This window comes from Sitodiplosis mosellana, unplaced genomic scaffold (genome assembly GCF_009176505.1).
Source record: "Sitodiplosis mosellana isolate CC-2019 unplaced genomic scaffold, AAFC_SMos_1.0 Smas_scaffold_6167, whole genome shotgun sequence".
NCBI classification, from domain to species: Eukaryota; Metazoa; Arthropoda; class Insecta; order Diptera; family Cecidomyiidae; genus Sitodiplosis; species Sitodiplosis mosellana.
In genome coordinates, this window is record NW_022601408.1 from 3,899,788 (window position 1) to 3,927,324 (window position 27,537).

Below are 27,537 nucleotides of genomic sequence, written 5' to 3' on the forward strand. Positions count from 1 at the left end.
CTCTCTCTCTCTCTCTCTCTCTCTCTCTCTCTCTCTCTCTCTCTCTCTCTCTCTCTCTCTCTCTCTCTTTCATACAGGTCTGAGTGATATTCATTACAGCGGTCCGGATTTAGAAGATGTACGTGAAAGTGTTCGCAACGGGGTTACAAAGGTTGCTGGGCGTTTGAGCTCAACTTTCAGCGGTATGATGTCTTCATTGCAAGACAAATATGGCGGTTAATTGGCAACAACCGATGAATTATACCTAGTATAGTGATATGGATTTTAGCAAGAAATGAATTATAGTTTTTCAGCGATAGGAGTGACATAAACACAACAAATATCAACGACGAACATAATCTAAGGCAAATCTATACTTCATTTTTTCCCCACTCACAATCATTCTATACTACAAAATCTTTTCGGAATTATTGTTTTCAATTTTGGAAAATGTTGTTTTTGTTCCTTTTTCTTCCTCCTTCCCTTTTGATAATTTTTCCAAAATTTAAATTTAGAAGAGATTGATATATATACATACAGGGCGGACCAAAATAACTGTCGGTTTTATTTTTGGTTTATGGAATTTACATTTTTTAAACATAATTGAGTTTGGTAGATGCTATAGCAATATATAAAATTCAATGCAAAAACGTATTTAAATAGTCAGTCAAAAAGATGGTAAAAATTCTGACCACATCCACCAAATACAAAAATAAGTAATTGATTATATTGAAAAATGTGTGGTTTACATTTGAAAAGAAAAACTCACACTTGTTCTGGCCCACCCTGTATAAAACTCCAAGCTAATTTCAATGAATAAAATGAAGAAGTCAACGAAGCAAACAAATGCGCATTTTGGTTTTGATCTCCCATCATACATACTGACAGTTATGTGGAATTTATTTTCTCTACTCGGCTATAAACTGAGATTGAACTAACTGGCGAAGGAGAAAATGGTTAAAAATAACCGACACCATCTCGTATTTTTCGAAAATTCTGTGTTCACCAACGATAATGCGCAGTTTTTATCGCAGTCGAAAAAAAAAGGATTGAGACGTGGAGTGAAAAGAGAAAAAAAAACTCAAAAAGAAGCCAATTTAAGGCAATAAAATATTAATATGTGCTATTTTGATTAATAAAAGTGAAGCAGGAAAAAGGTTTCAGCTCAATCTAACGACAACAACATATTAACTCAATCAAAAAAGAAAGAAAGGAAACTTACACTTATCTTGCAAGCAACCTATTGGTAAGCATTTTGCAGCGAAAATATAAATTGCAAATACGAATACATTTCATAGCAAGCAGTGTGTTTTTTTTGTCGATTAGCGATGAGTTTGCTTTTGTCCCCGTGTGTTTCGCATTCTGTTTTTTTTATTTTTTTATTTTTTCATTTTTTCAAAAACACAGTTTGCTGTTATCGTCAAGGACAACGACGACAACAACGACTGCAAAAAAGACAATGCATGTTGGAAATTTTCAAAAATATTATCTATACGAACAAACAAGCACGCTCTTATACACATATATCTTATTGTATAGAACGTGTCGATTAAATTCAATTGAACTTTCCTCATTGGGTAATTGCTCTACGCTCGACTTTAGTATTATTATTATCATCATAAGTGTGCATGTTCTGCCACTTATATACTTTCTTGGCTATTTTTTTTCGATTTTAGCGAATGTCTCTTTCCCGCTACCGCAGTACACGACGATGTATGATTGAAATTTAAGAAAATTTCTTCGCAATTTCTTCGCAGACATTTGTGATCGAGTTCAATGTTTCGCTCAATTAAAGGGCGTGCAAAAAAAAAAATGTTCCTGATTAAAATTACCTTGAGTCGGCATTTTTATTTTTTCTTTGTTTTCATTTCAAATGACACTTTAATCAACTACAGATTGGCTAATTGTTCGAAAATCTGTTTTTTTTTTTTTTCATCGAGCTGAAATATCAATTCAGAAAAAATATTCCTACACAAGATATCGATGATCTAATGAGAATTGAGGATTACACACACATTATCACAAAGGGAAAAAGACCGCCGAATCAATTTAGAGCGAATTTTCGATTCCATAATGTTTGCGAGAAGAATCGAAAGAAGCGTATGAAATATATACATTGTATGTTATAAGCAAATTAGGTCAAAGAAGCGATAAAATGAACGCTACTTCTGAATTGCGACGTCAAAAGCATCATGATTTGGTGCGGTTTTTATTTTTACAAAATACATTATGCCGAAGTTTTAGAAGGCACTACCAACAGTAGTTATCATGATGGATAGGTATTGAATTAATAATCTTTGTCTGGTTTATGTTTTTTTCTGCATAATTTATCGTATCATTATTAAGAACGTTGATTCTTGTCCGTTACGGTTGCTTTTTCAATTCGCCTTCTGAAAAACAGAGATTAAATTCGCGTACCTTTCACTTGGAATTAGCATATGATCAGTTATTTGGGATAAGACACATATTGTGCAGAGAAACCTGTATATTTTTGAGCAATTGCAATGCTCGTATTGTATCACGATAATTGTTCATAAAATGGCAAAAGGAAGAAATTCTCCATTACTCATATCCACCCTACGAATATTCATGCAATCAGAAGAATGGTAATAAGGAAAAAAAAATTGTTAATGAAAGTCGAAACCAGTTCCCGTTGTCGTTGTTGTTGTTGCCGCGCCATCGCTGCTATTACTGTTTTTTTTTTTATTGTTGTTTTTTCGTTTTTAAATGGGAATCGATGTCGAACAACTTTAAAATATGCGTCGGTTGATTATGCTTTTTTCATCTTGTGTCCATAGAAGTATATCAGGTATCGGTGGTGCGATAGCTGCAGAGCATGTTATGATCTGATGTCAGCAACACTAACTGACTTCAGTTGCTGAGCTCAGCTACTGACGAGTATGTGTTGCGTTGTTTTAATGCATTTGCAGTTTAAAAATGTGGAAGTCAATGGCTCGGATAAGATGACACCTTGTTCGATTCCATATTTTTATACTGCAAATGCATTAAAAAAAAAACGCAACGCATACTCATCAGCAGCTGAGCTCAGCAACTGATATCAGCTCATAACACACTCTGGATAGTTGTGTTGAAAGCACATTTTGATGATTGCTTTGTCATTCAAGTTTGCACTAAATCCACACAACCATAACATATTGCCATGATATTATATGTATATATATATATATATATAATTTGTCTCCAAATCTCCAAGTCCATTGAGCGGCTTTTTTCTGTTTTGACATCCAGTTCTCGGATTTTTCTGTGTTCAAACGCAATTAGTGTTTGGTTGCCATCCGCTGGACGAAGACAAGTTTTCGATAATAATTTGATTAAACAGAAACCGCCAGAGCTGGTTTATTGATTTTTATGAGTTGAAATTGTTTTGTGTGATCAAAATTCCAGGTAAATGTATGAATGTTTGGGCATTTTTCGTTGTTCAGATGTTGTCAAACAAATATGGTGATTGGCTCCACAAGTCAATGTTATAAAAGTTTTGTTCAATAGCCAACGCAATGGATTTTGAACGTAGTCATCGTCCGTTTCATTCCATTCAAGTCTGTTTGATAGTTTAAAATTTGGGTTTGTCAATAGGTAAAGGGCTTGAAACAAAAATCCATATAAATAATGCGCTTCACTTCGAGTTGGCTGTGTATAGCTATTCTATTGACCATCTCAGTTCAAAGTCAAGCGCAACGCAATGATGCTGCTAACAATCAAATCAACAATAAGCCAGCACCAAATAGCCGTAAGTAGTTATTTCAGTTGTTTTGTTTCAATCTATTTAAATGTTTGAAAAAAAAAAACCGTTTATATTTCACACTGAACACATGTGTACATATATCAGAAGCGGGTGTGATATTAATAACTTTTCAAGTGTCTTTATTACAAATAAAATCGTCTTATTTTGCGACCAAATAACGCAGTCAATGCGATTAGTTCAAAGTCCATTTGTTGCACTGCATGGTCGGCGATTACGTTTGAGATACGGTATTCGCCTGTTGAGATCCATAAAAAATGTGCTTTTGGTCTATTTTCTCTTCTTCTTCTTTACTGAATGAAAGTGATTTGCCGTTTGTTATTTTGTCGGTGTTTGCAAATGCATTTGCGCTTCACGTGGTACTTGTTTTTTAACTATCCAGTTTTTCTGTGGACTTTTAGTGTCGTCTTTAGTTTATTTATTAAATTCGTTGTTTATTTGTTAAATTTTTTTGAAATTGTAAGGTTAAACATACTGCGCAGTACAAACATACTTGTTCATTCGATTGATTGTTCGGCGTAATGCGGAAAGAGTTCGATTTTAAATTGCATTTTAGCTTTTACTTTCCCAACACTCGCAAACGAAAGCAGAAAAACGGTTCTCACTAATGCTGCTGTTGTTGCCGTTATTGTTGTCGCCTGATTGACATGACTCACACAGAAGGAGAGAAGCATCTGAATACAAATTTGCCGCTCGAAATGAACACATCTCAAACACCACACGTTTAATAAAATGGACAGAAATTTGAAATAACTTGTGACGCTGTAAATATTTTGGCTGAGGTGCCAATTCTGTTATTCGTCTCTTCTTTATTCGCTGTGATTCTTGAAAAAAGTTATCGCACGTGTTTTTCCCCTGATCGTTCTGTAAATAAACGGCTTCAGTTGGCAAAAAAAAGGTTCAAACAAACACCACCTCCGACGTTAATCAGCTGTACTAACGTCAAATGGCAAAATTTCGCCCAAAAAAAACTTCAAATTAGTTTCGAATCCAGCAAATATACAAATTCTACTGGTTTCAACTCTTTTCTACTGCTAAACGAATCTTTCAAAATGAAAATCTTGTGGGAGGGGGTGAAAAAAAAAACAATCAAGGTTTCTTTTTCTCTGGGTACGATAATAAATCATGTTGACGGAGCCTTTAATCAAATTCAACAATACATTTTTTTTACAAAAAACAAAACTTGATTTTTGTTCCAAATGTTAGCTAATGCAACCAAAATCATCGGCTATAATGAACATTTGAATAGAAAAAATCCCATGAAATCATCGAGTAACAGAAAAATCATAATGTAACAGTGGGTTTGTTTCGTTCTTTTTTTTTTTCATTTAACTTAATCTTAAATCTCTTTTTTACAATTAATAGGAATTTTCTCATTTTCATAACGTCGTCTTGTCGTAGAAAAACTATGAATCACAACAATTTAATTCGATTTCTTTTATTCGCAATTTAACGCTTATTATCATTTAAATATCTTACAATTTTGTTGCCTTTTGTTTACTTTTTTTACAATCTGATTTATAATATTCGTTGCGATTTAAAAAAAAAAAAACAACAACAACAACATCGATTTTGGTTGGTAGACATTTGTTGATGCGTGCATACTATATGCTCTTGCGGAAATGGATTTTCTTTGTTGATTTGCCTATGGACAGTCTTAAATGTTGAGACAACGCAATTTTTTGTCTGGCACACGTGAACTAAATTCAAATGTTGTCGGTCTTCGGATTTCCTCATGCGAATCACGTTCAATTCGTTCTGGTTGCCGACCCATCAGACTGTATACACAAATTTTTCGTTCGGCCAAAATATCTCGCACAATTTGTTCTAATTGGAATAAATGCTCGTCATCAACAACAACACCTTTTAGCTCTTCGCGCATAAAATTCGCGAGTCGAATTAAATATTCCACATTGTGTCCAGATGCTCCTTGACTGTCGGCAATTTCCTGAGCGATGATCGGTAACGGTGTGTCGCCCATCCAAAGGCTGTTCTTCTCGGTGGCAATATACAGAAGCGTTGGAAATGCTTCACCACATAATTCCATGTCATCGGCCGCAACCCTTGGATAAAATTTCGAATATAACGTTGTGTAGCCGCCGAGTGTGCATTCACGCTGTTTCAAGTAGTTAAGCGCCGTCGAACCCGTAATCTTATAGGCACAGCCCCATGTGATACCGTCGGTTTCTTTGACTAATGTTACAACACGGCCTGGTTTCTCTTTGGTGCCGCGATGCGTGGTGTTGCCTTGCCAAAAACGTCGAACATATCCACGAATATAACCGGTCACACATTTTGTGTATTCAAATCCTGGAAACCAACACAAAGATCCGTATCCAAAAACCCACAACTCAGACGTTGATTCATTTGAATCGCCACTGGCACTATCATCACTACCATTGCCTTCTTCTTCGTCTCGGATTTCATCATGATTTTGATCGACGTATAAACGAAAGCCGTTTACGTGTTGGTTTTGTTGTTGTCGTCGTCGATTGTGTAAACGTTCCTCCATGGTTAAACAGTGAATATTGCTGCAATTTGTTTAGGACTATCGGACTGTGTCGAATTCAAATGATAACAAGGTTTAATTGGGTGTCGTAAAAATTCACCGTACAGAACGCATACACTCTCTTTTTCTTGTCGATTCAACTTATTGACTGGTTATAGAATCAAATTCAAGATCGATGGAGTGAAAGTGATTTCATTATTTGTGCTATAATGTATATGAACTTGTTGTTTTATTTATTACTACTGCTGCTACTGTTGTAAATGAGAGTATGGTCCTGTACTTCTGGCGCATTTCACCGAAATTAACTAATACATTGCCAAAATTGTTTTGTGTTAATTCCCAGAAAAAAAAAAACTGTAACTGTCAGGAATCGATGTGAAATAAAATCTCGAAAATATATGTATAATTATGATGGTTCAATGTGAAAAAAAAAAAAATAAAAAAATAAAACAATTCCGAATGTCAGCAAAATCTTAGCAGTCCAGCAGCTCGAATGCCATTTACTGGCTCGCTTCAATAACACACAATTTCAAAAGTTCAACTAAGCCATTGGGAAAATCTGTTCGAAACAAAATGCAAAAGACGCGAAAAAGTTATTTTTGAAAAAAAAAAAAAACTTATCGTTACGGAAAATGACGAAAATTAACGAAAAAAAACGAAACGGATTTGAAAAATTTATACTTCTATTTAACAACATTTACTGAATTACCACATTGCTAGTGAGAGAGAATGAAAAAGGCGTCTGTATGTTAAATCTTTCCTTTGGTAAATGTGTGCGATATTCACAGTCAGAGAAAATAACATCATCAAACCCACGATGACTGACTATTGCTACGTACCGAATTACACACACTCACAACCAACTGACTCAAACATTCGCATTCAGACTCATTTTAGCAGAAAAAAGAAAAGAAACCGAGAAGTAACACCAACCAGCTGTAAATAAAAAGTTCGCATATGCGCATTGTGTACACGAATCGACTAACACAATCGCATAGCCCATCGGCCTGTCAACACTATTTTATGAATGATGGATTTTGTGACGTTTACGCTTCGCACATTATCTTACTGCTCGGCATATTTTTTTTTTTTTTTTTTTCATTGTAAAACAGACATGTTTTCACTAATATATTAAAATTTGTCTAATTACTTTTGAATATACTGCTCGTACGGCATCCAGAACGTCAGACTGTTATTCGGCCAGACAAAAATCCCTTTGAATTTAATGCAAGTCTCATATTTTGTTTACATTTAATTCATTCAGAATAGTTAATTCCATTCGTATATCGTTGTAAATGTGCTTGTAAATGATTCGTGTAGTAAGTATATGATAGACATCTTAATCAGTCACTCATATGATGAATCAAGTTTTATTGGGTTGTATTGGTTCGATTAAATTCTCAAATGTAAACGTTTCAAAATCGTCTAATTGTTGAACTTGGCACATATTTTCACAAATTCGTAATCGAATCATGTCCATTTGCTAGGATATATAGATGTACAGTTCAGGATTCGTACAAATACACGTCACAGAAACTATAGCAACCTCATGTTCAACAAATGATGATGCAATCTTTTGTTACAATGACATTTTGCATTGGCTCTATGCTGTATCTTGTTTACTAGTGTGCTGTGTAGTATAACACGTGCGTACTATATTCACCTTGTTCAGGGTGTTTGCTGCATGTATTTACCTCGCTCGGTGTTTAGCGAAACAATGAACAGGTGCAAGTGGAAAACGTACATTTAAATTTCAGCTGTTTCCGAGCTAAATATGAACAATTCCTTGAATTGTAAACAAATCCGGCAGAATGATGCTCTTTGTCTTGACAAGACAAAAATCGTTAACAACAAACGGAATAATTTAAGAATAAATGGTCTAAAGGCTATTCGAAGGGGAAGAAACACCTCTTTTTGTTTTTATTTTGAAAATATTTTAAATAATACGTTGGTATCGATGACACTATATCAATGTGATTGGTTCATTCACTGACTGCAATCAATTCAGACTAGACTATGTTCGATATTTAGGCGATCTGACGGTTAACCCATTGATAATAAATGCATGGATAAATTGGATCAAAGTCATTATGATATTCACTGAAAATAATATTAATTCACTGAAATGAGGTGTTTGTACATTTAGTCACCTGATACAGTCGTGATCGTATAGATTCGATAAAATTGAATCGAAGAGTACGATATAAGAGACATATTGATTGCGCTGGAATGAAGACATTGCAGCGTGTAATACCATTTAAATGACATTTTTTATATATATATATATATATAACCATGCGTAGCCGGATATAACAGTTTCATTAAATCGAAACACGTTTATGTTTCTCATTATATCCAATTAAAGAATGTATGTTATATAGATGTTATTGAATTGAACTTTCGAAATGGTTTGTGATGGAAATTGAGTGAGTTAGGTGGCAAATTCAATTCGGTTCCGAAATTATATTTGCGCATAATGTTCATGAACATAACTTAATAAAATGATTACTGTCACGTAATTTGATCGGTGGTGTAAAAATTTTGAATATCAGAGGAACATGGAAAAAAGTTATAATTCGTACGTTTTTGGAGGGTTACGTCAAATTTGAGAAAAAAAAAACAGTTTTTGATTTCAACACAACCATTTCGAAATCGTTTACTTTTGCAAATTTTCAATCGTTCTACAGCTAACTGGCTGGACAAACTGAAATTCGACAAATTATTACATTTAAAAATTTGATTGTTTTACGAGTTGCATTGTTCTAACCACCAAAATAACAACAACATCAATCTTTGATGGAATTGTTACTTTGCATTTTGCTGTATAATCAATTTTTTGAATTTCCATACAGAAGAAAACTTTGCTGAAGAAGTTATTGTGGAATCAAGTTTAACTGTTAATCCACAATCTCAAATCAAGTCCCGCAAGATTCGCGATGCGATCTATTACCTTGTATCAGATTCGTCATTGGTCAGGTAAACCCTTCAACTTATTTTCGGCAAAATGTTATTTCAAAGATAAATCTAAATAACTTCAGAGCTAAGCGTCAATTTGGTGGACCTGGATTTGGTGGATCTGGATTTGGTGGATCTGGATTTGGTGGACCTGGATTCCAACAACCAAATTACGACAGCTCTCAATCAACCGCTCAATCAAATTCGCATAGTCAGGGTGCTGGTCCCGCTGGTTTTGGGAATGCTAACGCTTTAGCTGGTGCACAAGGTAAGCTCTATTCACCAAAAGTTGAGAAAGGAATTCCACCCCAGAAAAAATCGCTTACAATCTTAATTTTCACAGCCTTTCAAACCAATGGTCCTACTGGTTCCTTCGGAGCAACAGCAACCAATGCACACACAGATACGTCAAACTCATCGCCATATGGTGGATTTTCGGTAAATTCGATCGATAATAATGAGTGTTTTGTCATATTGTCATCATTTTTAAATATTCCTTGATCATTAGGGAAGCAACGCGAATTCAGGTGGGCAGACGTATAATTTGCCGAATGGACAAACGTTGAGCATCAGCTACAACAACGGATTCAGTAATACAAACGGAAATCCAGCACATAGCCAAGGAAGCTCAGTAGCTTTCAGTGGTTGAAAAAAAAATCAATTGAATATACTTCCAAAATACCCAAATTGAAATTTGGAACAAAAAAGGAAAACCGAACAAATAAATTTTCACTAAAAAGTGAACAATTGAATAAATTTTGAATACTTAAACAATTTCAAGTCGAAACAATTTGTTTTGTTTTATCTGAGGAAGAACAATGTTTTATTTATGTTTCAGCTTTTCTCATCAACAGACAAGAACCAGAAAAATGGAGAAAAAATTTCCAAAAATGATTTTGCCAAAAATTTTCTACTTTTAGATTGATATCAGGTTAAAGATTGAAATGTTACCACATTTTGCGACACATTTCATTAATAATCTGAAAATAGTGAATTTCTGACATTTATTTAACAAATTTTTCGGCGAAATGTTTCCACTTTCATATAAAAAGAATTATCTCATTAGAATGCATTTTCTGTTTGGTTTTTGAATTAAATTGTTCTCTCCTTCTTTTGATTGACTTTGTCGAGAATAAAAGTATTTCTCGTCTTCTAGCCACATAACATATATTTTGGCTCTTTATGATATTTTTTTCGTTTCTTTTTTATCCTTAATATTTTTCTCTTTTTTACTATTTGTGTCTGTTCTGTGTCTGTGTCAAATTCTTTGTAGAAAAAATAAATTGCGTTTTATCTCGAGCTATCGGGAGCCCATTGAATAAATAATAAAATAGTGTGGAAAATTTATTTTTTTTTTTCTGTTTATTCTTAATAGTGACAATATCGTTGTTGCCCGTTATTCTTCCATTCCGTTCATTATTACCAAATACATAAAAAATTACAATACATTCATATATATAAAAACTGATTCAATGTGATAAATAGTTTCCTTTAATTTTGCTCTTGGTGTCTCGCTTCTGTCTTTCGTATTCAAATTCCTTTATGTTCCCAATAAAATGAGTGGCCGATGGTTGTGGTTGTGGTTGTTGTTGTTTTTTACTTGTTTCAATAATGCACGCAGGGTGTTTGCTTCTTAAGTTTTGAGTTTGAGTGAAAGAATTGCTTAATTGCGTCCGAACTCTTTTGGATCTTCCGTAATGTCACCATATTCCCACACACCCAAGTGATCTTTTCGGGCCAATGCTTCAGCAGCAACATATTCCTCGACCTGAAATAATAATTGCCTCATTTATATTATATGCTCTTCTTTTTCAATTTCAATAAATTATAATGAAAAAAAAAATCGAATTTGCTTAAAATTAGAGTTTGTTCTTGCTGAATTACGTAGCGCAAATCTAAATTCCGATTAACGAAAGCCATCAGCAAAAGTTATTCTACGAAACGTTAAAAGCACTGACACAGGAGCGTGAATTTACCACAACCCGTAACCAGCGACTCTAGTTTCGCCCTATGATTTTTTTTTCTCAACTCATCACATTTGCAAATGTGGAAAATTCAAGTTTTATTCTTGAAAAATAATTTAAAAAATTACCAATTTGGCGAGTTTGCGTTCACGACGTTTCTCCACTAAAAGAATTCCGTCGGCAACCAAAGCCTTGCCAATATCAGCGTTTGTTGCTGCGGGGTCTGTAAGTGATGCAAATGGCTGACCATTTATCCTGAAAATATTTCAACATTATTTTTCCTTAGTAAAGACGACTACAATTAAGCCCGGATTTGTTTGGTTCAAATTTGATTGCGTCTCATACTTGTATTCAACGTTAAGTAATAGATCGCGGTTGAGAGCATCTTGAGCGAAGTTCTTGGCTGCTTCGATTTTGTCATCTTCTTCGGGCGGGAGAAGGCAAAGTGCTAAACCATAATAATGAGCATATGGCTTGTCACTGATGAAGGCGGGTGGAAGCGAAGCTAGACGAGACGTTGGAACGGTCTGAAATTTGAATTCAATATTTCAAGTCAGAGAAGCGCAAATAGTTTATCATTCAATTAAAGTTAAATCGGAGGGGAATGTGTACGAAACAAATCATTTTTTATTGAAGAAAAAGGTATTCCCAAAGCAACATCTGTTCCAAACTCTAAACCGAATTTTCAGATGCGGTTGTACTTTTGAATTCACAAAAAAATATTGTGAACCAGTCGGCACAGATGCAACGATATTCGATTTTATAAGATTTTCGCAGACATTGTGTTGCTGAAGTTTTAAGACAAACAGATATGTTTGTATTGAATATTTTTTCATCAAAAGAAATACTGATTGGATTCGAATGCGGTTAATGTTGCAAGTTTATGACTCAAGCATTTTCTTTGAAACGAAAATGGATCTAAGGAACTTGCAAATGTAGGAAATTTTAGTCTATCCAATGGTTCTTACCTCTTTGTTGCCGTAGTCAACATATAGGATGGTGGCATTTTGACCTTGGACCTTTTCAACCTTGGCCCGGTACCATTCGTTGTCTTCAGAGAATTGAGCGGCACACAGATCGTTGCGTTTTGGAGTGAATGCGCCAGAAAGTGGGGGCGATTCTTGGAACTCTTTGCGAAGCTTGGACATGAGCGTTTCCAATTTGGCACCTTGATCGGTATGTTGTGCAAAGAAGTGGAGTTCAGGTGTAACTTCGGTCACAACAACCTTCTCATGATTGACTTTACGCTCGCCAACTTTTTCATCCTTATCCTCTTCTTTCACTTCTTCTTCCTTAACTTCTTCAACGTAGTTTGCCCAAATCTTCTTCTTGGCAGCTTTGGCGCTGTCTTCGGCCGTTTTCAATGCACGGTAGTATTCGGTTTTTTCGGCGCTGAAGTGAACAGTGGCCAAACCTTCTTCTACTAACGCAACAGACAGGTTGATATTGTTGTCGGTCCAAAGCCAACCAATGACGCTGGTGGCAGCCTTGTCAGTGGTGTCAATGTGCACACTAACATCTCGTTGCAGGATTTTTTCACGAACAAAGCTAAGAGCCTCGTCACCGAATGGTTCACCTTCTTGGGCTGGTGCGCCACCGACGGCGGGTCTTGATGAACGTGGACAAGAGATGCCGGCAAGCAAAAATGTAACCAAGCAACTGTCCTTTGGCAAAAACAAACGGAAGCGGGATCCACTGGCAATAAACTCAACAATGGCTTCGGTACGGAGGGCACGTTGCCATGACGGTAAATATTGTTGTCTGATGCGTGAATGATCAACGGTCAAATCGTTGATGCGCATTGGGGTTGCGTCTTTCTTGCCGTGCACTCCCTTATTAGATTTAATGGCTTGAGCTTCGGCAGTCAAGAGTTCATCGTAACGTGATGAACGTTGGTCATCATCTTGACGGTATCGAACAACAGTTGCCAAACCCTTTCCAACCAACAATTCAGCAATATTTCTATACGAAAAAAAAAAAATGCGACAACCAATGACCAATGAGAACTTTCATACAATTGACCAAATTCATAAATAATTTTTAAGAAAATATGGATTTGTGTCGTTAGTACACTGATTCAGCACAGAATTCCGCCATGTAAACCAAATTATAACGAATAATTTCTCTTTCACATCAATTGTCAACTTCAGAATACACAGATTTTCCAAATTTATTTCAAAATTGGTGTGAGACAAAAAGGTAACCAATGCAAAAGAGAATCAGATGCTTGCACTTACTGTCCTCCGATTGAAACGGTATAGCAGTATTTCTCTGGGAAGTTGTCGCGTGCAGGTGAAATATAGTCGAGGTTGCATTGAATTTTCTTTCCAATCAACTTTTTGCGCAGGAATTCGCGGCATTCATACATGAATGGGATGTCGTAGATTGGACGGAAGTTTTTCGGTCTTGGTGGAAGTTTACCTTCATCATCGGCAGCACTAGAATATAAAAAGATTTAATCTCCAAATATTCCATACGCTCGAAAATGTCAGTTTCAATTCTACTTACCGGCCAGCTTCTCGTGGTGGGCGAATGCTAGAGAAAAATACTTTTTTGATAGCGCCACTTTGTGTTTTCACACTGACGGCATCACCATTGTAAACTTCAACAACAGTGCCAGTGAAGTCTTTCTCTTTGCCGGTGAAATTCTGAGCATTCGATTGATATTCTTTCCACAATCTCAATCTCTTTTCTTTCGCCTGACGCTCGGCAGCTCGAAGTTTATCGGCGCCTAAAGAATTCATACAATTTAAAAACAACGAGTAGAATACCAATCAAGTGCAATGAATTGAAAAGATAAATAAATACAATTTATTTGTTAGTGACACAAACTATGCAATTCTCTAACGAACTGAATAGCTGTTCAACATTGAGAACAATGTTCAAGGGGTGAAATCATACAACTGCAAATATATACAATAATACGTTAGATCCTTAATTGATTTCGCATTATATTAAAAAATGAGCACTTTTCAAAATAACGAAAAGTTCTCGTTGCATGAATAATGCTGAGCATGATGGAAACAAGTGCTACATTAGATATGAACATTTACCTGATCTCATAAAAGCCATGCTCCAGTCGACGCATTTGGCAAAACCTTCGCGCAAGAGGGCTTCGGCGATATTTCCCTTGGGGAAGAGAATCGAACCCACAAAGTTGGTATTGTTAACCGATTCCAAGACAATTTTAACTTCACGTTGCAACAAGCGTGATTCGACAAAGTATCTTGCCTCTTCAGCGTAATCAACAACGACGCTGTGGTCGGGTTTACCCTCAGCATCCAATTTAAATCCCGGACACTAAATTTAACAAATTGAACACGTGATTAGTTTATTTATTCAGTAGAAATCGTTGGAATTTTTGTATGTCAGTTTATGTAGGTAGAAAGAAAAACTTACTCTGATGCCGGAAATCATCAACGTTATGTATTGGAAGTCTGGGACTAAGCTATGGTAATCTGGGTGTGGTACCAAGAATGCGCGCACGGTTGAACCATCTCGAACGTGTTCGATGATTGCGTTAACTGGCTTTCCAGCCAATTGATCGACAAAGTTTCGTTGGTTTTCTTGTGTCCATTTGATATTACGAACATGATCGGCTGACGATTGACTGCCCCATTTATTCTTGCCAGCTGCTTTAGCAGCTTCTTCGAAATCGAGCAATCGTTGCAATTCCGGTGATGGTGTACGAGCATTATCTTTGCGTACCGATACCAAACCCTCTTGCACCAAAAGTTCCGTTACATTTGTAGCGGTGGATGAATCACTTCCCAAGTAAATCACACCATAGTCGCGGTTAGCGTTTGGTGGGCGTTCACTATAGAAGTATACCTCTTCGCCAATCAATTTAGAGCGCAAAAATTCACGTGCTTCCCAAGCCCATGGTTCGTCTTTTGATTCATCGCTAATAAATTGTTTTGAAAAAAAAAAACCACAAAATAATAATTCATCACCGCCAATTCTATTTAGAAAAAAAAAAACTAGTATGTATTAACTTACTTTGCTCCAGCTGGACGACGAGCAAGTTTTGGTGCATAAACATTCGAGAAAGTGATTTGTTTCTCTGGTGGTGGACCACCTTTTGGGTAACCTCGAATTATCACGCTATCGCCTGATAATACCTACAAAATCAATTTAAATTCACCAAAAATATATTATTCATACGCTTTGGATTATAAGTGGAATGCAAAATCTTTTTTTTTTTTTTTTTTCTGAAAAAAACGTGTTCACAGCACTTCGAGCACAACGTTTGATGTATTCGTTGTTGCGTGTGTGTTGAAAGCACATGGTAAAATGATCTACTTTACTCTGACTTTGACTCTACTTGTTGGCACTTTTCACTATTCGTCCGGTTTTCGATAAGTTGAGGTTATGTTCAACTCACCTACATACACTACAAACTGAACTGTTATGATTTGTGCGAGTAAAGAGGATATTTTTCATTACGATTCGTTCATGTCACAATGTGTGTCTGTTTGTCTGTGCGTACACATATGTCCAACAGATGGCGTAGTGCTACTGTGGTTCAATGGAATAAAAAAAAAGGTTATGAATTTGTCTGATAAAATACATTGAACCGAAGATACAATCACGGCATGCATTGCACGTAAAGCGACAAAAAGGGGATCATGAAAACTATAAATATTTATGCATTACACGTGTTTGACTACAGATAAAATATCTCCTGCACATCATTGATGCGATCTTATGCTATTTTAATGCTATCTGCATCGATTTTCCACACCCGAATAATCTGCAGACATCCGATCAAATGCTTTTGGTTTCACGTCAAATATAAATGTGATCATTTGGCAAACTAAAATGTCTGCTATCTTCAATTCATATCACTTCTTCATTTACATGAATCGAATTTATGAATCGACTGGCAATTGATAAATTCTCCGCTGGTTTTGCATTCATTTCACTGCAGTTCGGTTCAATTGTGCTGAATAATACATTTATGTTCGCAGTGTTTACTAAGCATATTTAAAAACTCGCTAATGATAATAAATACAGAATGAAAATTTAATTTTGTTTCAAATCACACAATCTTGATTGTTGTGATGATTGGAAATATGAATTTTATCTGTTAAAAAAATTGACAAAACTCAAGAAACAAAATACTTTCAAGATTTAGGTTGCAGTTCCAAGTGACACGTTGCAAAGGTAGATTTGTTTTAGAAGAAAGCAAACTAGAGATTTTTGAAATCATTAACATAGATTAATTAGTTGCATAGATTTCGATAGTTGGTGCTGTTCATAGTTCATTCACTTTGAGGGGGCTTGCCCGTAAAATAGTCTCTATAAAAATATGGTTTCACCAACGGGACAAACAAATTGAATAACATTTGTCGATAAAATTTCATATTTATTAAAAATTATCATAGATGATGCTTTTGGTTTTTTTTTTTTCCTATTCAGAAAATACGATTATTATCTATAGATAAAGCATATCGTACATATTTTTTCCGTACAAAAAATGGAATGTCTTAGATGCCAGGTTGGCACATTCAAATTTGAACCAATCGCTCTCCTTCCTTTCTATGTGTATTATGTGTGAACACGTCAAAAGTATGATACACAAGCACGCACACACTACGAATCTACACTATCAAGATACAGACGAAAAGTTAATATGGAAAAGATTCCCTTATTTTTATAAATGAGAAAAAAAACCAAATTGTAAATTACACGGACAATTCAAAATCGTAATGAATACGATGCGGAAATGAATGGGCCAGCACATTTTAAAAAAAGCTTCAGCCGATTATCCGTTAAAGAAATCGAATCACCCAACAGAACGGCGGAACAAAAAAAAAAAACATATTCAATCAATGCAATGGATGTGATAATTTACCTGTTTAACAATGCCCTTTTTAAGAGCAACTGGAACTACGGCGGCGGGAGTGCTCATTATTTATTATGGAATGGATTTTATTAGCAAATTGTTCGATGATATTCTTTCGATTATTGCTGGTATTTATTTCGTATCACGTTTCGTAGTTGAAAAATATTTGTGCTAAACTAAACGAAAACACATTAATTATATTAATGCCGACACGACGAACTCAAAAAGAATGTCTAAGCTGAACGATCTGAATATAAAGTGAAATACAGCGGCACGTCACTACACACTGAACGCAAATCGCATTGACTTCTTACAACAACATGCCTTCGTTTCATTCAGTGGATTCACACATAAAAAGGAAAAGAGAAAAAAGTGGGAAATTTTGATGGTTTTTACTTTCGCCACAAATGCCGGCACTACCAGCGACATCTGTTACATGTTTGGATTGGACATTATTTTTGCATTTCTCTTTCTGTATTTCGTGCAAAATATGTTATAATTTGTAAGTATACATTTCATTGAAATTTCTGTACAATGGCCATAGTCATGCGTAAGATGGAAGTTTGATTGATCGAATTTGATTTTGATTTCACCATATGCCTTAAATATTCGACAGCATATGCCCGTTTAATCATTCGATTTCGTTCCAGTTTGTCATTTAGTGTGCATTTTAATCGTTAGAGTTCGGTTCAGTGCTTTAAATCTGACAAAATCATTGACCAACAACTGTTTACTCATTTTATTTTGGTTTTAAACGCAAAAAAATTGGCTTCCAGAATGGAAAAACATGGTAAATAAATACATCTACACAAAATAGTTATTAAAATTAATAAAAAAATTAATCTTTTCAGGTGGTGATGTCAACGAACTAAAGAGAAAAGTGGCTAATTTGCGTAAACAATGTACGTTGGAAATGTCATGATTCAAATTGAATTCTTCAATTGAGCTCAGAAACAAAAGAAAGAAAAAGTAATTTATTATTTGTTAACTTTTAGGCAACGAATACGACACATTGTTGAAACATTTTTCACTGCCACACATTGATTTGCCGCCAAATATGCAGAAAGATCTGGATGAACATGCAGAGTTCAAGAGAAAACTCAGTTTATATGCTATGGATTCATCATTTTTGTCGGATTTCTATTGTACAAACACTGAAAAGAATATTGGCAAAAAGATTGCGATACTGAAATCATTCGGATGTAATGAACAGATCGAAAAGCAGCTGATAAAGACAAAAAGTAATTTAGCAGAAGCTAAAAGGTATGTTTCAGTAAAAATTATTACAACGAAATTGAATCAATTGTAAATTGAGTATTCTTCTGTTTTAGCTTCGGCGATAGTATGAAAAATGAGCAAAAGTGTTATGGAAACATTGATCGATTGTTACGTGATGCCGATTGTCAAATTAAGGGATTCATTGAAAAGAAGGTGAGAATCAAATAGAAATAAAAGTGCCCATTTTCATTAACCGATCTTTTTATTGTTCCCTTCAAGCAAAAATTGAAAGAAAACATCACGATTGATATCGACCGAATTTTGATGAAATTGGAACAGCTTGTGCCAAAATGTGAAAAAACTTTTAAATAACATTATTCAAGCTGCATATTTTTTTTACAAATTTACAGTTTGATTAAAATCACAATGTTCAGCAAATTTATTGAATTTGTCCACTATGTAGTTCAGTGGGTCTTTGGAATTGTTTTCAATTAGTAAATTTGTATTTTTAGCTTTTTAATTGGAATTCTGAAATTTTAGCAATTTGATCAAATTAGATAAAGAAACGGTAGCCTTTATCAATGAGAAAATAAATAGTATTTGTGAGATTTACCGCCTATCTGCTGAAGTGTTCATGTGAAAAAATAGCAACCTATGCTTATATGAAGGTAATTCAAAACGATGAGGCTAATTGATCTTGCGTAGCGCAAATTTTAAAAATTGTTTCTGAATTGATTCGGATTTCTTGATTTTTAAGATGAATCGCTGTTCACACAGGGGTGTATCACAGTTTTACGCATTATTTTGATTGACAAATTGATTAAGATTTCTTCATTTGGTGAACAGCATTCAAACGTACCATTTTGATCACGAATGGACAAGAGAATATCTTGACATCTATTATTTTAAGGACTTTCCCCCAAAATTTTCAAAATTACCTTCGACTGTGCTTATTTTTGCTCGCAAAAACATCGTTTTCGAACAACGTAAGACAACTGTAAAAGAGAGTTTAGGCCAATTTAAAATTTTATTTGTTATATTATTTCTTTTAGAATAATATGTTTTTTGACGTTGGATCATAAATTTATTCGACTATCAAATTATTCTAATTTCAATTCTTCTGTGGCTGAACTTCTTTTTGTGATAAATAGCGTCTAAGCCAAAATCTCTGTAATAGCACAAAAAACCTCCTATTGATAATCAATCGAATAACCTAGGGGGATTTAACTACGTGAAAACTTGTAAAAAAATGATAAAAACGCGCACGAAATTGTTACATTCACCAGAGAACTTGCATGATTCCACTCAGTTGACAAGTTCCGTATTAAAACAACATGCGCGAACTTGTGCGAGTTCGTGTGCAAACATGAAGCTGGACAACGCGCACACATCAGTCGTTCCATTTATATCTGGATTAACTTTTTCTTCCAACACTTTCTCCAGCTCTTTAAAAATATTTCCTTTGTCCATTTTATAATTATATAAATCTTTGAACTTTTGGAAAGGATGTGAAAAATCTTTATACATGTAAACAACCGATTTTTAGTTTGAAACGCGTTTTAGTTGTCAAATAACAACTTGAAAAACGCGCAAAACCATAAACAAACTTGTGTATACTTGTGACCGTGCGCGTCAGTACGTCCAACGAACGCGTCGAACTTCCGCGAATCAAGCAAACTGGCAGAAAACATGCTGAACTCGTAAGAGTTAAATTCCCCTAGCGAATAACATTCACAAAACCATTGTGCTATCAATATACAGAATTGTTTTTCTTCTAAATAAAAAAAACATTAGATCTCTATATTTTTCGTCTGATTCCAAATTTATCGAAGAAATTAAAAAAATTGGTAGACTTTTGGTGGACTTTCCTTCGGTTTTTTAATAAACACTCAACTGACTTGTTTCTTTTAGTTTTCAACCAACCTTTTAATAATATTACTTAAGTTCTTCACATATAGATGACGCACTGAGAGGTGAATGTTCTTGGATTTACGTCCGATTCATGTCAGTTTGTTCAAATGAAAAAAAATATTTTCAAGTTCATTTTCGTTTGTGATTTCATGGTGATTTTCCTCGCTAACATTGAGCTTTGTACACTTTATTTTCATAAAGTTTACCGATGGCCATTGATTTGGACAGAAAAAAACAGATACAGTAAGTATTATAATCTAACAATGTAAATGGTCGATGAATTGAAAAAAAGACTTTGCAAATATGTTTTAAATGAGTCTCGAAACTATTATTTTTGATACATCAAATCTATAAGTGAGACGTAGAAGAACGCAAGTTTGTCCAACTTCGTAGCAATAAAGAGAAGTATGTTTCATTGCAACTAATAATGGTTAAAAGAATTTTTTTTTAGCGGGTCTTCGCGGTTTTGCACGGTTCCCGCGGAACTGATAAGAGAGAAGAGATAACTGTTTTCAACAATGTTATAGAAGGTCTCAAGTACTACAACTTTGCTCAAAACACCATGTTGTTATCGTTTATCAGTTCCGCAGAAACCGTGAAAATCCGCGGAGGCTAGACGGTATATCAACATAGTTTCTTTTAACGCAGATAGAATCAACAGAAAACAAGGTGTCCTACTTCCGTAAGGTAATCTTTTCTACACGAACCTACGACCCATAAATAACCCTAGATTTCGCAATTTTCGGCGTTCAAAAATCGAGAAAAAAAAAACTGGTTTTTAATGGATCAAAAAATCCGGGGTGATCGCAATACTTTTCTTACACAACATGTTATAGATATTCGTGTGGAAAAGTAACATAATTTCCTTTTCAAAAATATAAATCGAGAAAAAAAAACATACATTCTTTTACGTCTCACGAATAAAAATCACTTTCATTCAACAAATCCAAAAGAAAATCATCAGATGCAAAAACATTTTCGTCCTCTTTTGCTATGCGCTCAAAATGTTCCCCAATAATTCGCTGTTTCTTCAGTGGTCCAAAAAACGGATTACACAAAAAGTGCGAAATGAATTTATTGATTATTTTTAAGAACGAAATAAATTACGGAGGTCGCATGATGTCATTGATGCACTATATTCCGACGCATGGTAAACAATAAACGTAAGCAAAATAAATATTGAAATTGAATCGCATCGCCTTTATTTGTAAATATAAATGGTTTGATTGTAGATGCTCTACCTCTTGTGCTCCTTCTCTCTCTCACTGTCATTCTGTCCCCAGTCTTTCACTTGTTTTCTCCTCAAGCATGTCAGACATTTTCGTATTACCAATTGATTTCGAATGGCCTGAGCGCTGGAGCATTTTTCAATTGCAAACGGATTCTTGCCGAAAGCTGTATACTAAAATCAATATAGAGAAGCGCCACTCTCTCTCTCGTTCTCTCTCTGTTTCTCTCGCTCATCGACCCAATCGGCAATCTAACGGCATAACGGTAGTAGCAATGGCACACAACCGAAATGCTACACCGGCTGAATACCGATGAACGAATCTGTGTAAATTATTTTCTGCACGACTTCAACGCAAATAAAATCCATTGATTTTTAGATCTTGCAGGCACTGTCGTTTAGTCGATTCGAATTTTTCCTCTTTCTCTTTTCGTGCGTACTGAATTTTGGCTGCGATATTTCATATCTTGGGCACAATTCGAAGTAGATATTATGTGCAAAAGCATGCACGCTTTTCTCTTTCGCTCGCAATTTTATTTTGATTATTTACGTCGGTGTCGGATTCGTAGGTGAAATGCGACTTTGAAAATTTATGTTATCGATTTTGTGCAATCCATGGAACCCATGTTGTTTTCTAACAGATGAACGAAATCATCAATTCGATGTCGTTGTTGCCATTGCTGTACTGCTTCAGCCCCAGCGTCCTGACTATGCATGTTTGCCTGGTTTTGTGTGCATGGAACTTGTAGTAGCATTTTAGTTTTTCTTCTTTTTCTGAGTTACAACCTTCAACAGACGATCGACTACATGCAGTATCGATGTGGCCAAATGCTTCAATTTGTTTAGTATTCCTTCGTTTTTCATCTCACGTTGTGTTCTTTGTAAGATGGAAATGAAGAAGCAAAAATGAAATTGTTCGCCTTGCTTTTACAAATGGAAATTGAACGAGCGCACAATCTCTGCTCGATGAAATCAACAACAACAACAACAACAACAGAGGGCGGATAAAAAAAAGAAATACGCTCGATGTAATAATAAATGCTTACCGTTGAAATATAAAAGATTAAAGAATAAGTACAGCTCCGCAGGCATTATTTGGTTATTGGCGCTTACGAACGCATACTTGTTGTGCTTCAATGCTTCACCGTCTTATTTTCAGACACATTTTACGGTTTTTGGCCTCGAATCATCTGCAATATTGTAATTTGAAGGCAACTTCACGTTATTGCTCGTAACTATAAAATCCATCGTATTTTTTGCATTTAAATAAGAACCTAGAATAAAACACCAAAGATGATGAATTATCCGTGTAAGTTCAAGTCTTCAGCGAGTTTTTATCACTCATCAAAAATGAAATCCAAAAATCGTTTACATACTCGAATGATTGAAAAAAGAAAAAAAAATTGAAATGCCGTATCTAAAAAAAGGGTCGCAATAGAAAGGGTGGTAAGTGTTTCACTCGGAACGGTCTAATCATCTGGTTCTGCATATGCATCAAATAAGACTATTTCCTCTCGCTTCCCTTCAGAGAAATATACGTATATAATAACAATCATCGTCAATAAACCACTTTTGGTCGACAGTCGAAAATCAATGGCATGTTTGGGCTAGACACGTTGATGGATCATGAAATGTAAAGTGCCTCAATGCGTATCAAAATAACAAAACAAAAATGCACCTTACATCCACAATTACATTTGTACATTGTTTTGGGAATTGGCGAACAACAGCGATAATGCCGCCGCCAACAACCACAACACAATAAAACGATGAGAAGAGTCTCAGTTAATGCCCCTCTCCTGAAGAGACACCAAGTTGGAAAAGGGAAAGCAGAAAGAGCGATAAGAACACCCAATATATGTATGATAGAACAATATTTGCCACGAAAATGCGTTTAAAGCCAAACCAAATAAGTGTTATTTACGTTTGTTGAATATTGTGAACATGTGTTATTATTTTTATTGATTGTGCGCTTAACGTGTATAAATGCAACCGTGTATATACCGCATACTATACAAGGCATTTGGATGATTCAATTCCTCCCATGACCGTTAATTTAGTCATCACATATTCATTTTTAAGGCTTTTTACATTTGGTTTCGTGTGTTTGTGAGCGCACAGTGAATCAAGTGACATCGAAAATGGCTGCGCTAATTGATAGCGAAAAAAAAAAAATTTTTCTTGAAAACTAAGAAATATTTGATCCGGCAAGGATATTTTTTCGTTTTAACTCCCTTTTATACGGACATGTTTGCCACTGTATTTCCTTTTTTTACAAACTCCAAAAAGTAGCTGGAAGCGCATTTAACTTTAAAATATCGTCACCCTAAAAAGAATTTTGTCTATTTTACTGTTGATCCGTGAAAACAGTACAACTGTCATACACCACGAACAATTTGAATGTTGGTTGGTGATGTTGTTGTTGTTGTTGTTGTTTTTTTTTTTGTTATCATTCCTTTCCGTTCATTCAATACACTCGTTTATTTTTGAAGCAGCAATCCCAATCAAACCCATCTGTCTGCTTTTTCTTGCGCTCACAATTGCGGCGTGTTGGTTTATGCGCGGTGTTTGGCGCTCGGCCCTTGTTCAGGATTTCATACCGTTTGACATGTACGAAAGTGTGTAGAGTGAAGTTTTGTTTTTTTTTTCATTCTGACCAGCTATTTGTAAACTCGACAGTAATTTATTTCAATACGCATATTATAATTTCAACATTTTGAATTTGTAGTGGCACAAGCCAATGAGTTATTTTATTTCGACTACTTAACTTATGTTTCATAAATGCGCACCCAATTTATCAAAACATATGAAATAAACAACGCGTTTGCATGAAAATGATTTTGTTGTGTACTGGTGTGGGTTCTTTTTGATTTTGTTGTTGCTACTAGTATCTATGTTTTGAGTGATTGCAAAAATGTAACGAGCTGCTGATGAATAACACCCTCTTGTGTTCTATGTGGCTTTGTGGGACTCATTTTTTATCTCACATTGCCACTAAATTTTGCTGACGGATGATTTTTTTGTATTCATTAGCAAACAAGAAGAAAATGGATAAAGGTATTCAAATATATTAGCATTGTAAAAGGCTTAATTGTTAACAAAATTCAAAAATAACGCAAGACAGTATCAATAGCATTTTAAATTTCAGGCAAGTTATCTCCATTTTTTTTTTTGTATCGCTGATTGAATGAAAATTTGACTATATGTTGCTTTTTCACATTTGATTTAACTTCAATGAAGTGCAATTAGTTTTGATGCCACGACATTTGAATGTACTGCACCAAGATACAATTGTCTATAGAATTTTCACCTGAAGCTATTCACCGTTTTTTTTTTCTTCTTTTGTTTGCGCTCATCGTTAATTTTTTTTCTCTCTCTATTTCTCGTTTTCTATTTCAAATAAAACGTATTAACCAAACAGACGAGTGATAGAGTAGTGAAAATTGTGCATATCAAAATGTAATCCATATGTGTGCGCACGGTTTGTGCTTTCGCTCTCTTCATGAAACCAAGTCGCATTCATATGTTCTAATTTTGAGTATTTACTTATTTGCTTTTGAATTTGGTTTATATGGTTCATTCGATTGGTTGTGGGTCACGAATGTTTCTAACATTTTTGCTCGAAGAAAAATTTCATGAATTTATTACGAAAAATATCGCGTTTTTTTTTTTTTTTTGTTCTGTTTTGAGCTGAGCTCGATTAAGGCCACACTAACAATTCTACTAATTTCACACCAAAAATTAAATCGGATCGGCATGCATAACCAGTTACATTCATGATCTATTCCAATTATTATTTAAACATATTTCGTACCAAGTTCTTCTATCATTATGTATCCAATACACGAATCTAATAATAACATTTGTTGTTTATTTTGCTTGTTTGTTGTTAACGAAGAAAACGCGAAATGTTGCACTTGATCAAAATAGGATATGTAACTGTTGCTCATTACGCATACCATATGTAATATTTTCACTAAATCATTTGACCGAAACAGAAATATATTTTATAAATAAGCATGAAACCGAAAACGGTTTGAATTCGAAAAGAAATATGAGGGGGAAAACACACATACACATACCGATTTAAAGTGAATCGGCTCGATTGTCTTCTGTGCGGCACAACAAATGTTTGTATTTAAGAAATGCCGTATGTCTTTGATATAAAAGAAGAAGTACCATAAATATCACATATGAACTGCATTTACGATATGTCTGCTTTGTGCGCATCCTGTATTGCGTTGCACCTGATAAGACAAAAGAGATGCTCGCCTTGTATATCAAAAAAAGATGAAGAAGGAAAACATTCTTCTTATGTGAATGCCATTGACATTAAAAATGCATAAAAGCGCACCTCAATGCAACGTTTATCACTTTTTTTCTGTATATTTTCAGAGTTCTGTTTTTTTTTTTTTTATCTTGGCCGTTGATTTTATTGCGTTCGGGGAAGATATAAAACACGATTGCTGATAATGAAAGATTATCAGAATTGCTTATCGCATTAACGAAGATTTTTTATCAGAAAAAAAAAAATGAATTCAACCAACGCTTTGCCATTCGACACAATGCATAACAGTGACAATTTTCCATATAGCCGATATAATATATACGCATTTCATGCCGATTATGCGGCACCGACGACGAATTGTTGGATAGTTTTAGAGCCGTCGGAAAAAGTGAGAATGAACAAACAGATACACAAGCTTGTTTTCGATCCCAGTTTTGAACCGGCTGATAACATGGCGACGATGTTTCATATGCATGGATTGAGTACACAATTTGGAGGGGGATGATGTTTGAAATCCAGCCTTTTTTCTGCACCGTATCCCGGAAAACTAGTTAGATTTAAATTATGCGGGCGTGCTCTTTTGTTTGATTGGAATGCTTGTTTGTTCATATGTTCGTCGTGAATGGAACAACAAAAACAACAACGAAAACAAAAATTTAACCTCGGCTTTCTTTTTTCTATCAAGTCGTATGTACTAATCAAATCAGGCGCAAATGAAATGTCGTCATCGAGAAATTATTCGGATTTGCACGTCCTCGTCATTCAATGGTTCGATTATATGCGAATGAAATTCGTACAGCAAATACCTATCAATCCCGTTCTCAAAATAGAATTGGATATTTTTCCCCAACTTCGACTCACCTTACAAATTAAACGTGTATTTATCACAAACAAAGAAAGATATAGATGAAGAGACATCGAAAAGAACCGATTGTGAGTTGAAAGGATGCTGTGTATTTTAGCGAATGAGTAATGCAAACAAACTGGTCAAAGTGTAAGCTTAACTGTTTTATATTCAAAAATGTGTTTGATAATCATAAAGCCAGTGATGATTATGGTAATTATCCCACCTTTTTTGTTTCACTTCTAACGATTTACTCATAAATCAGAAACAAATAACTGCCTCACTAAACATTCCAATGCGAAACTAACGAAATAACATCGAGATGTGATAAATTTCACACAATGTACGAAATGTAAATAATCGTTTTCGGGCATGGGGTATATATACTATATATATAGTTGTGTATACACAACGATTGTGGCGACGAAATGAAAAATTTCTGGAATTTTACTTTAAAAAAATATAATAAGAGAAGAGATAAAAACCGACCAAAACATTCGGAATATAAAGACTTGAAAGTTTCAAGTTGAAACCTATCTTGCTTCCAAACTGACTTTATGCATTTTTTTTTCTGTGGTATTCTTATACTATTTGAGTGATAAAAGTTCAAAGATGACATTTTATACGATGATCAAAGTTCATAGCAGTCATATCAATTTTTGGATTATGATCTAGCTGCCAGTTTGAGTTCAAATCACATGGAATCACAAAAGTTCATTTCAATAAGAAACCGATTAAACTGAGATATGATTCAGGTCGACGAACAAGAAATGATTGTCAATGCGATGAATACGTGCCAACATTTGGGTACACAGGTCAGAAATGTAAATTGGAATGATTACAAACAATTGCATACAATGCCTTCTTTTATTTGCCGTTGACTTTGTTTTATCACTTCATTATCGGGGAATAGGTTGTATTGTTTACTGTGTTAACATTCTTGCTTGCGCTTCATTCGCTCAATTACATTTCGTCGGATTCTAATCGATCTGATCGTTGTAGTGTCGTATGTTTTGGAATTTTTGCTTTGGTT

General features: G+C 34.9%; 5 protein-coding genes across 8 annotated transcripts in view; 3 read left to right on the forward strand and 2 right to left on the reverse strand.

Annotated features, from left to right (window-relative positions):
- LOC129575672 (ADP-ribosylation factor GTPase-activating protein 2) overlaps window positions 1-826 on the forward strand; it is a 3,444-nt gene extending 2,618 nt beyond the window's left edge. The window contains exon 6 of the mRNA XM_055459582.1: window positions 78-826. Coding sequence (XP_055315557.1) covers window positions 78-220 — 143 coding nt within the window. The 3' untranslated portion in view covers window positions 221-826. The remainder of the gene's footprint in view (window positions 1-77) is intronic.
- A 115-nt stretch (window positions 827-941) lies between these two features.
- LOC129575675 (ATP-dependent RNA helicase glh-1-like) lies at window positions 942-9,993 on the forward strand. 3 transcript variants are annotated; one of them, XM_055459585.1, is made up of 6 exons: window positions 942-1,225; window positions 3,574-3,727; window positions 9,101-9,224; window positions 9,287-9,471; window positions 9,547-9,641; window positions 9,712-9,993. In XM_055459585.1, exons 2-6 carry the CDS (start codon window positions 3,607-3,609, stop codon window positions 9,850-9,852), a joined length of 666 nt encoding a protein of 221 aa, XP_055315560.1. In that variant the 5' UTR covers window positions 942-1,225; window positions 3,574-3,606; the 3' UTR covers window positions 9,853-9,993. The 3 variants fall into 3 exon arrangements, with proteins under 3 accessions (XP_055315560.1, XP_055315559.1, XP_055315562.1); XM_055459584.1 differs by lacking the exon at window positions 942-1,225 and adding an exon at window positions 3,231-3,384; XM_055459587.1 differs by lacking the exon at window positions 942-1,225 and adding an exon at window positions 3,231-3,384 and having other exon boundaries at window positions 9,104-9,224.
- On the reverse strand, window positions 4,835-7,113 carry LOC129575674 (glutathione-specific gamma-glutamylcyclotransferase 1). Its single transcript, XM_055459583.1, has 2 exons — window positions 6,958-7,113; window positions 4,835-6,807 (listed from the first exon to the last, which is right to left on the reverse strand). Exon 2 carries the CDS (start codon window positions 6,249-6,251, stop codon window positions 5,397-5,399), a length of 855 nt encoding a protein of 284 aa, XP_055315558.1. The 5' UTR covers window positions 6,252-6,807; window positions 6,958-7,113; the 3' UTR covers window positions 4,835-5,396.
- Window positions 9,994-10,546: 553 nt separating the features above from the next.
- Window positions 10,547-17,373, reverse strand: LOC129575671 (staphylococcal nuclease domain-containing protein 1). The gene is made up of 10 exons (XM_055459581.1): window positions 17,025-17,373; window positions 15,167-15,288; window positions 14,567-15,071; window positions 14,221-14,467; window positions 13,676-13,898; window positions 13,405-13,605; window positions 12,136-13,129; window positions 11,513-11,694; window positions 11,296-11,422; window positions 10,547-10,971 (listed from the first exon to the last, which is right to left on the reverse strand). Exons 1-10 carry the CDS (start codon window positions 17,079-17,081, stop codon window positions 10,867-10,869), a joined length of 2,763 nt encoding a protein of 920 aa, XP_055315556.1. The 5' UTR covers window positions 17,082-17,373; the 3' UTR covers window positions 10,547-10,866.
- Window positions 17,374-17,501: 128 nt separating this feature from the next.
- On the forward strand, window positions 17,502-19,313 carry LOC129575676 (uncharacterized). 2 transcript variants are annotated; one of them, XM_055459589.1, is made up of 6 exons: window positions 17,502-17,517; window positions 17,666-17,805; window positions 17,867-17,917; window positions 18,011-18,278; window positions 18,347-18,446; window positions 18,513-19,313. In XM_055459589.1, exons 2-6 carry the CDS (start codon window positions 17,793-17,795, stop codon window positions 18,603-18,605), a joined length of 525 nt encoding a protein of 174 aa, XP_055315564.1. In that variant the 5' UTR covers window positions 17,502-17,517; window positions 17,666-17,792; the 3' UTR covers window positions 18,606-19,313. The 2 variants fall into 2 exon arrangements, with proteins under 2 accessions (XP_055315564.1, XP_055315563.1); XM_055459588.1 differs by lacking the exon at window positions 17,502-17,517 and having other exon boundaries at window positions 17,574-17,805.
- Window positions 19,314-27,537: the final 8,224 nt, after the last annotated feature.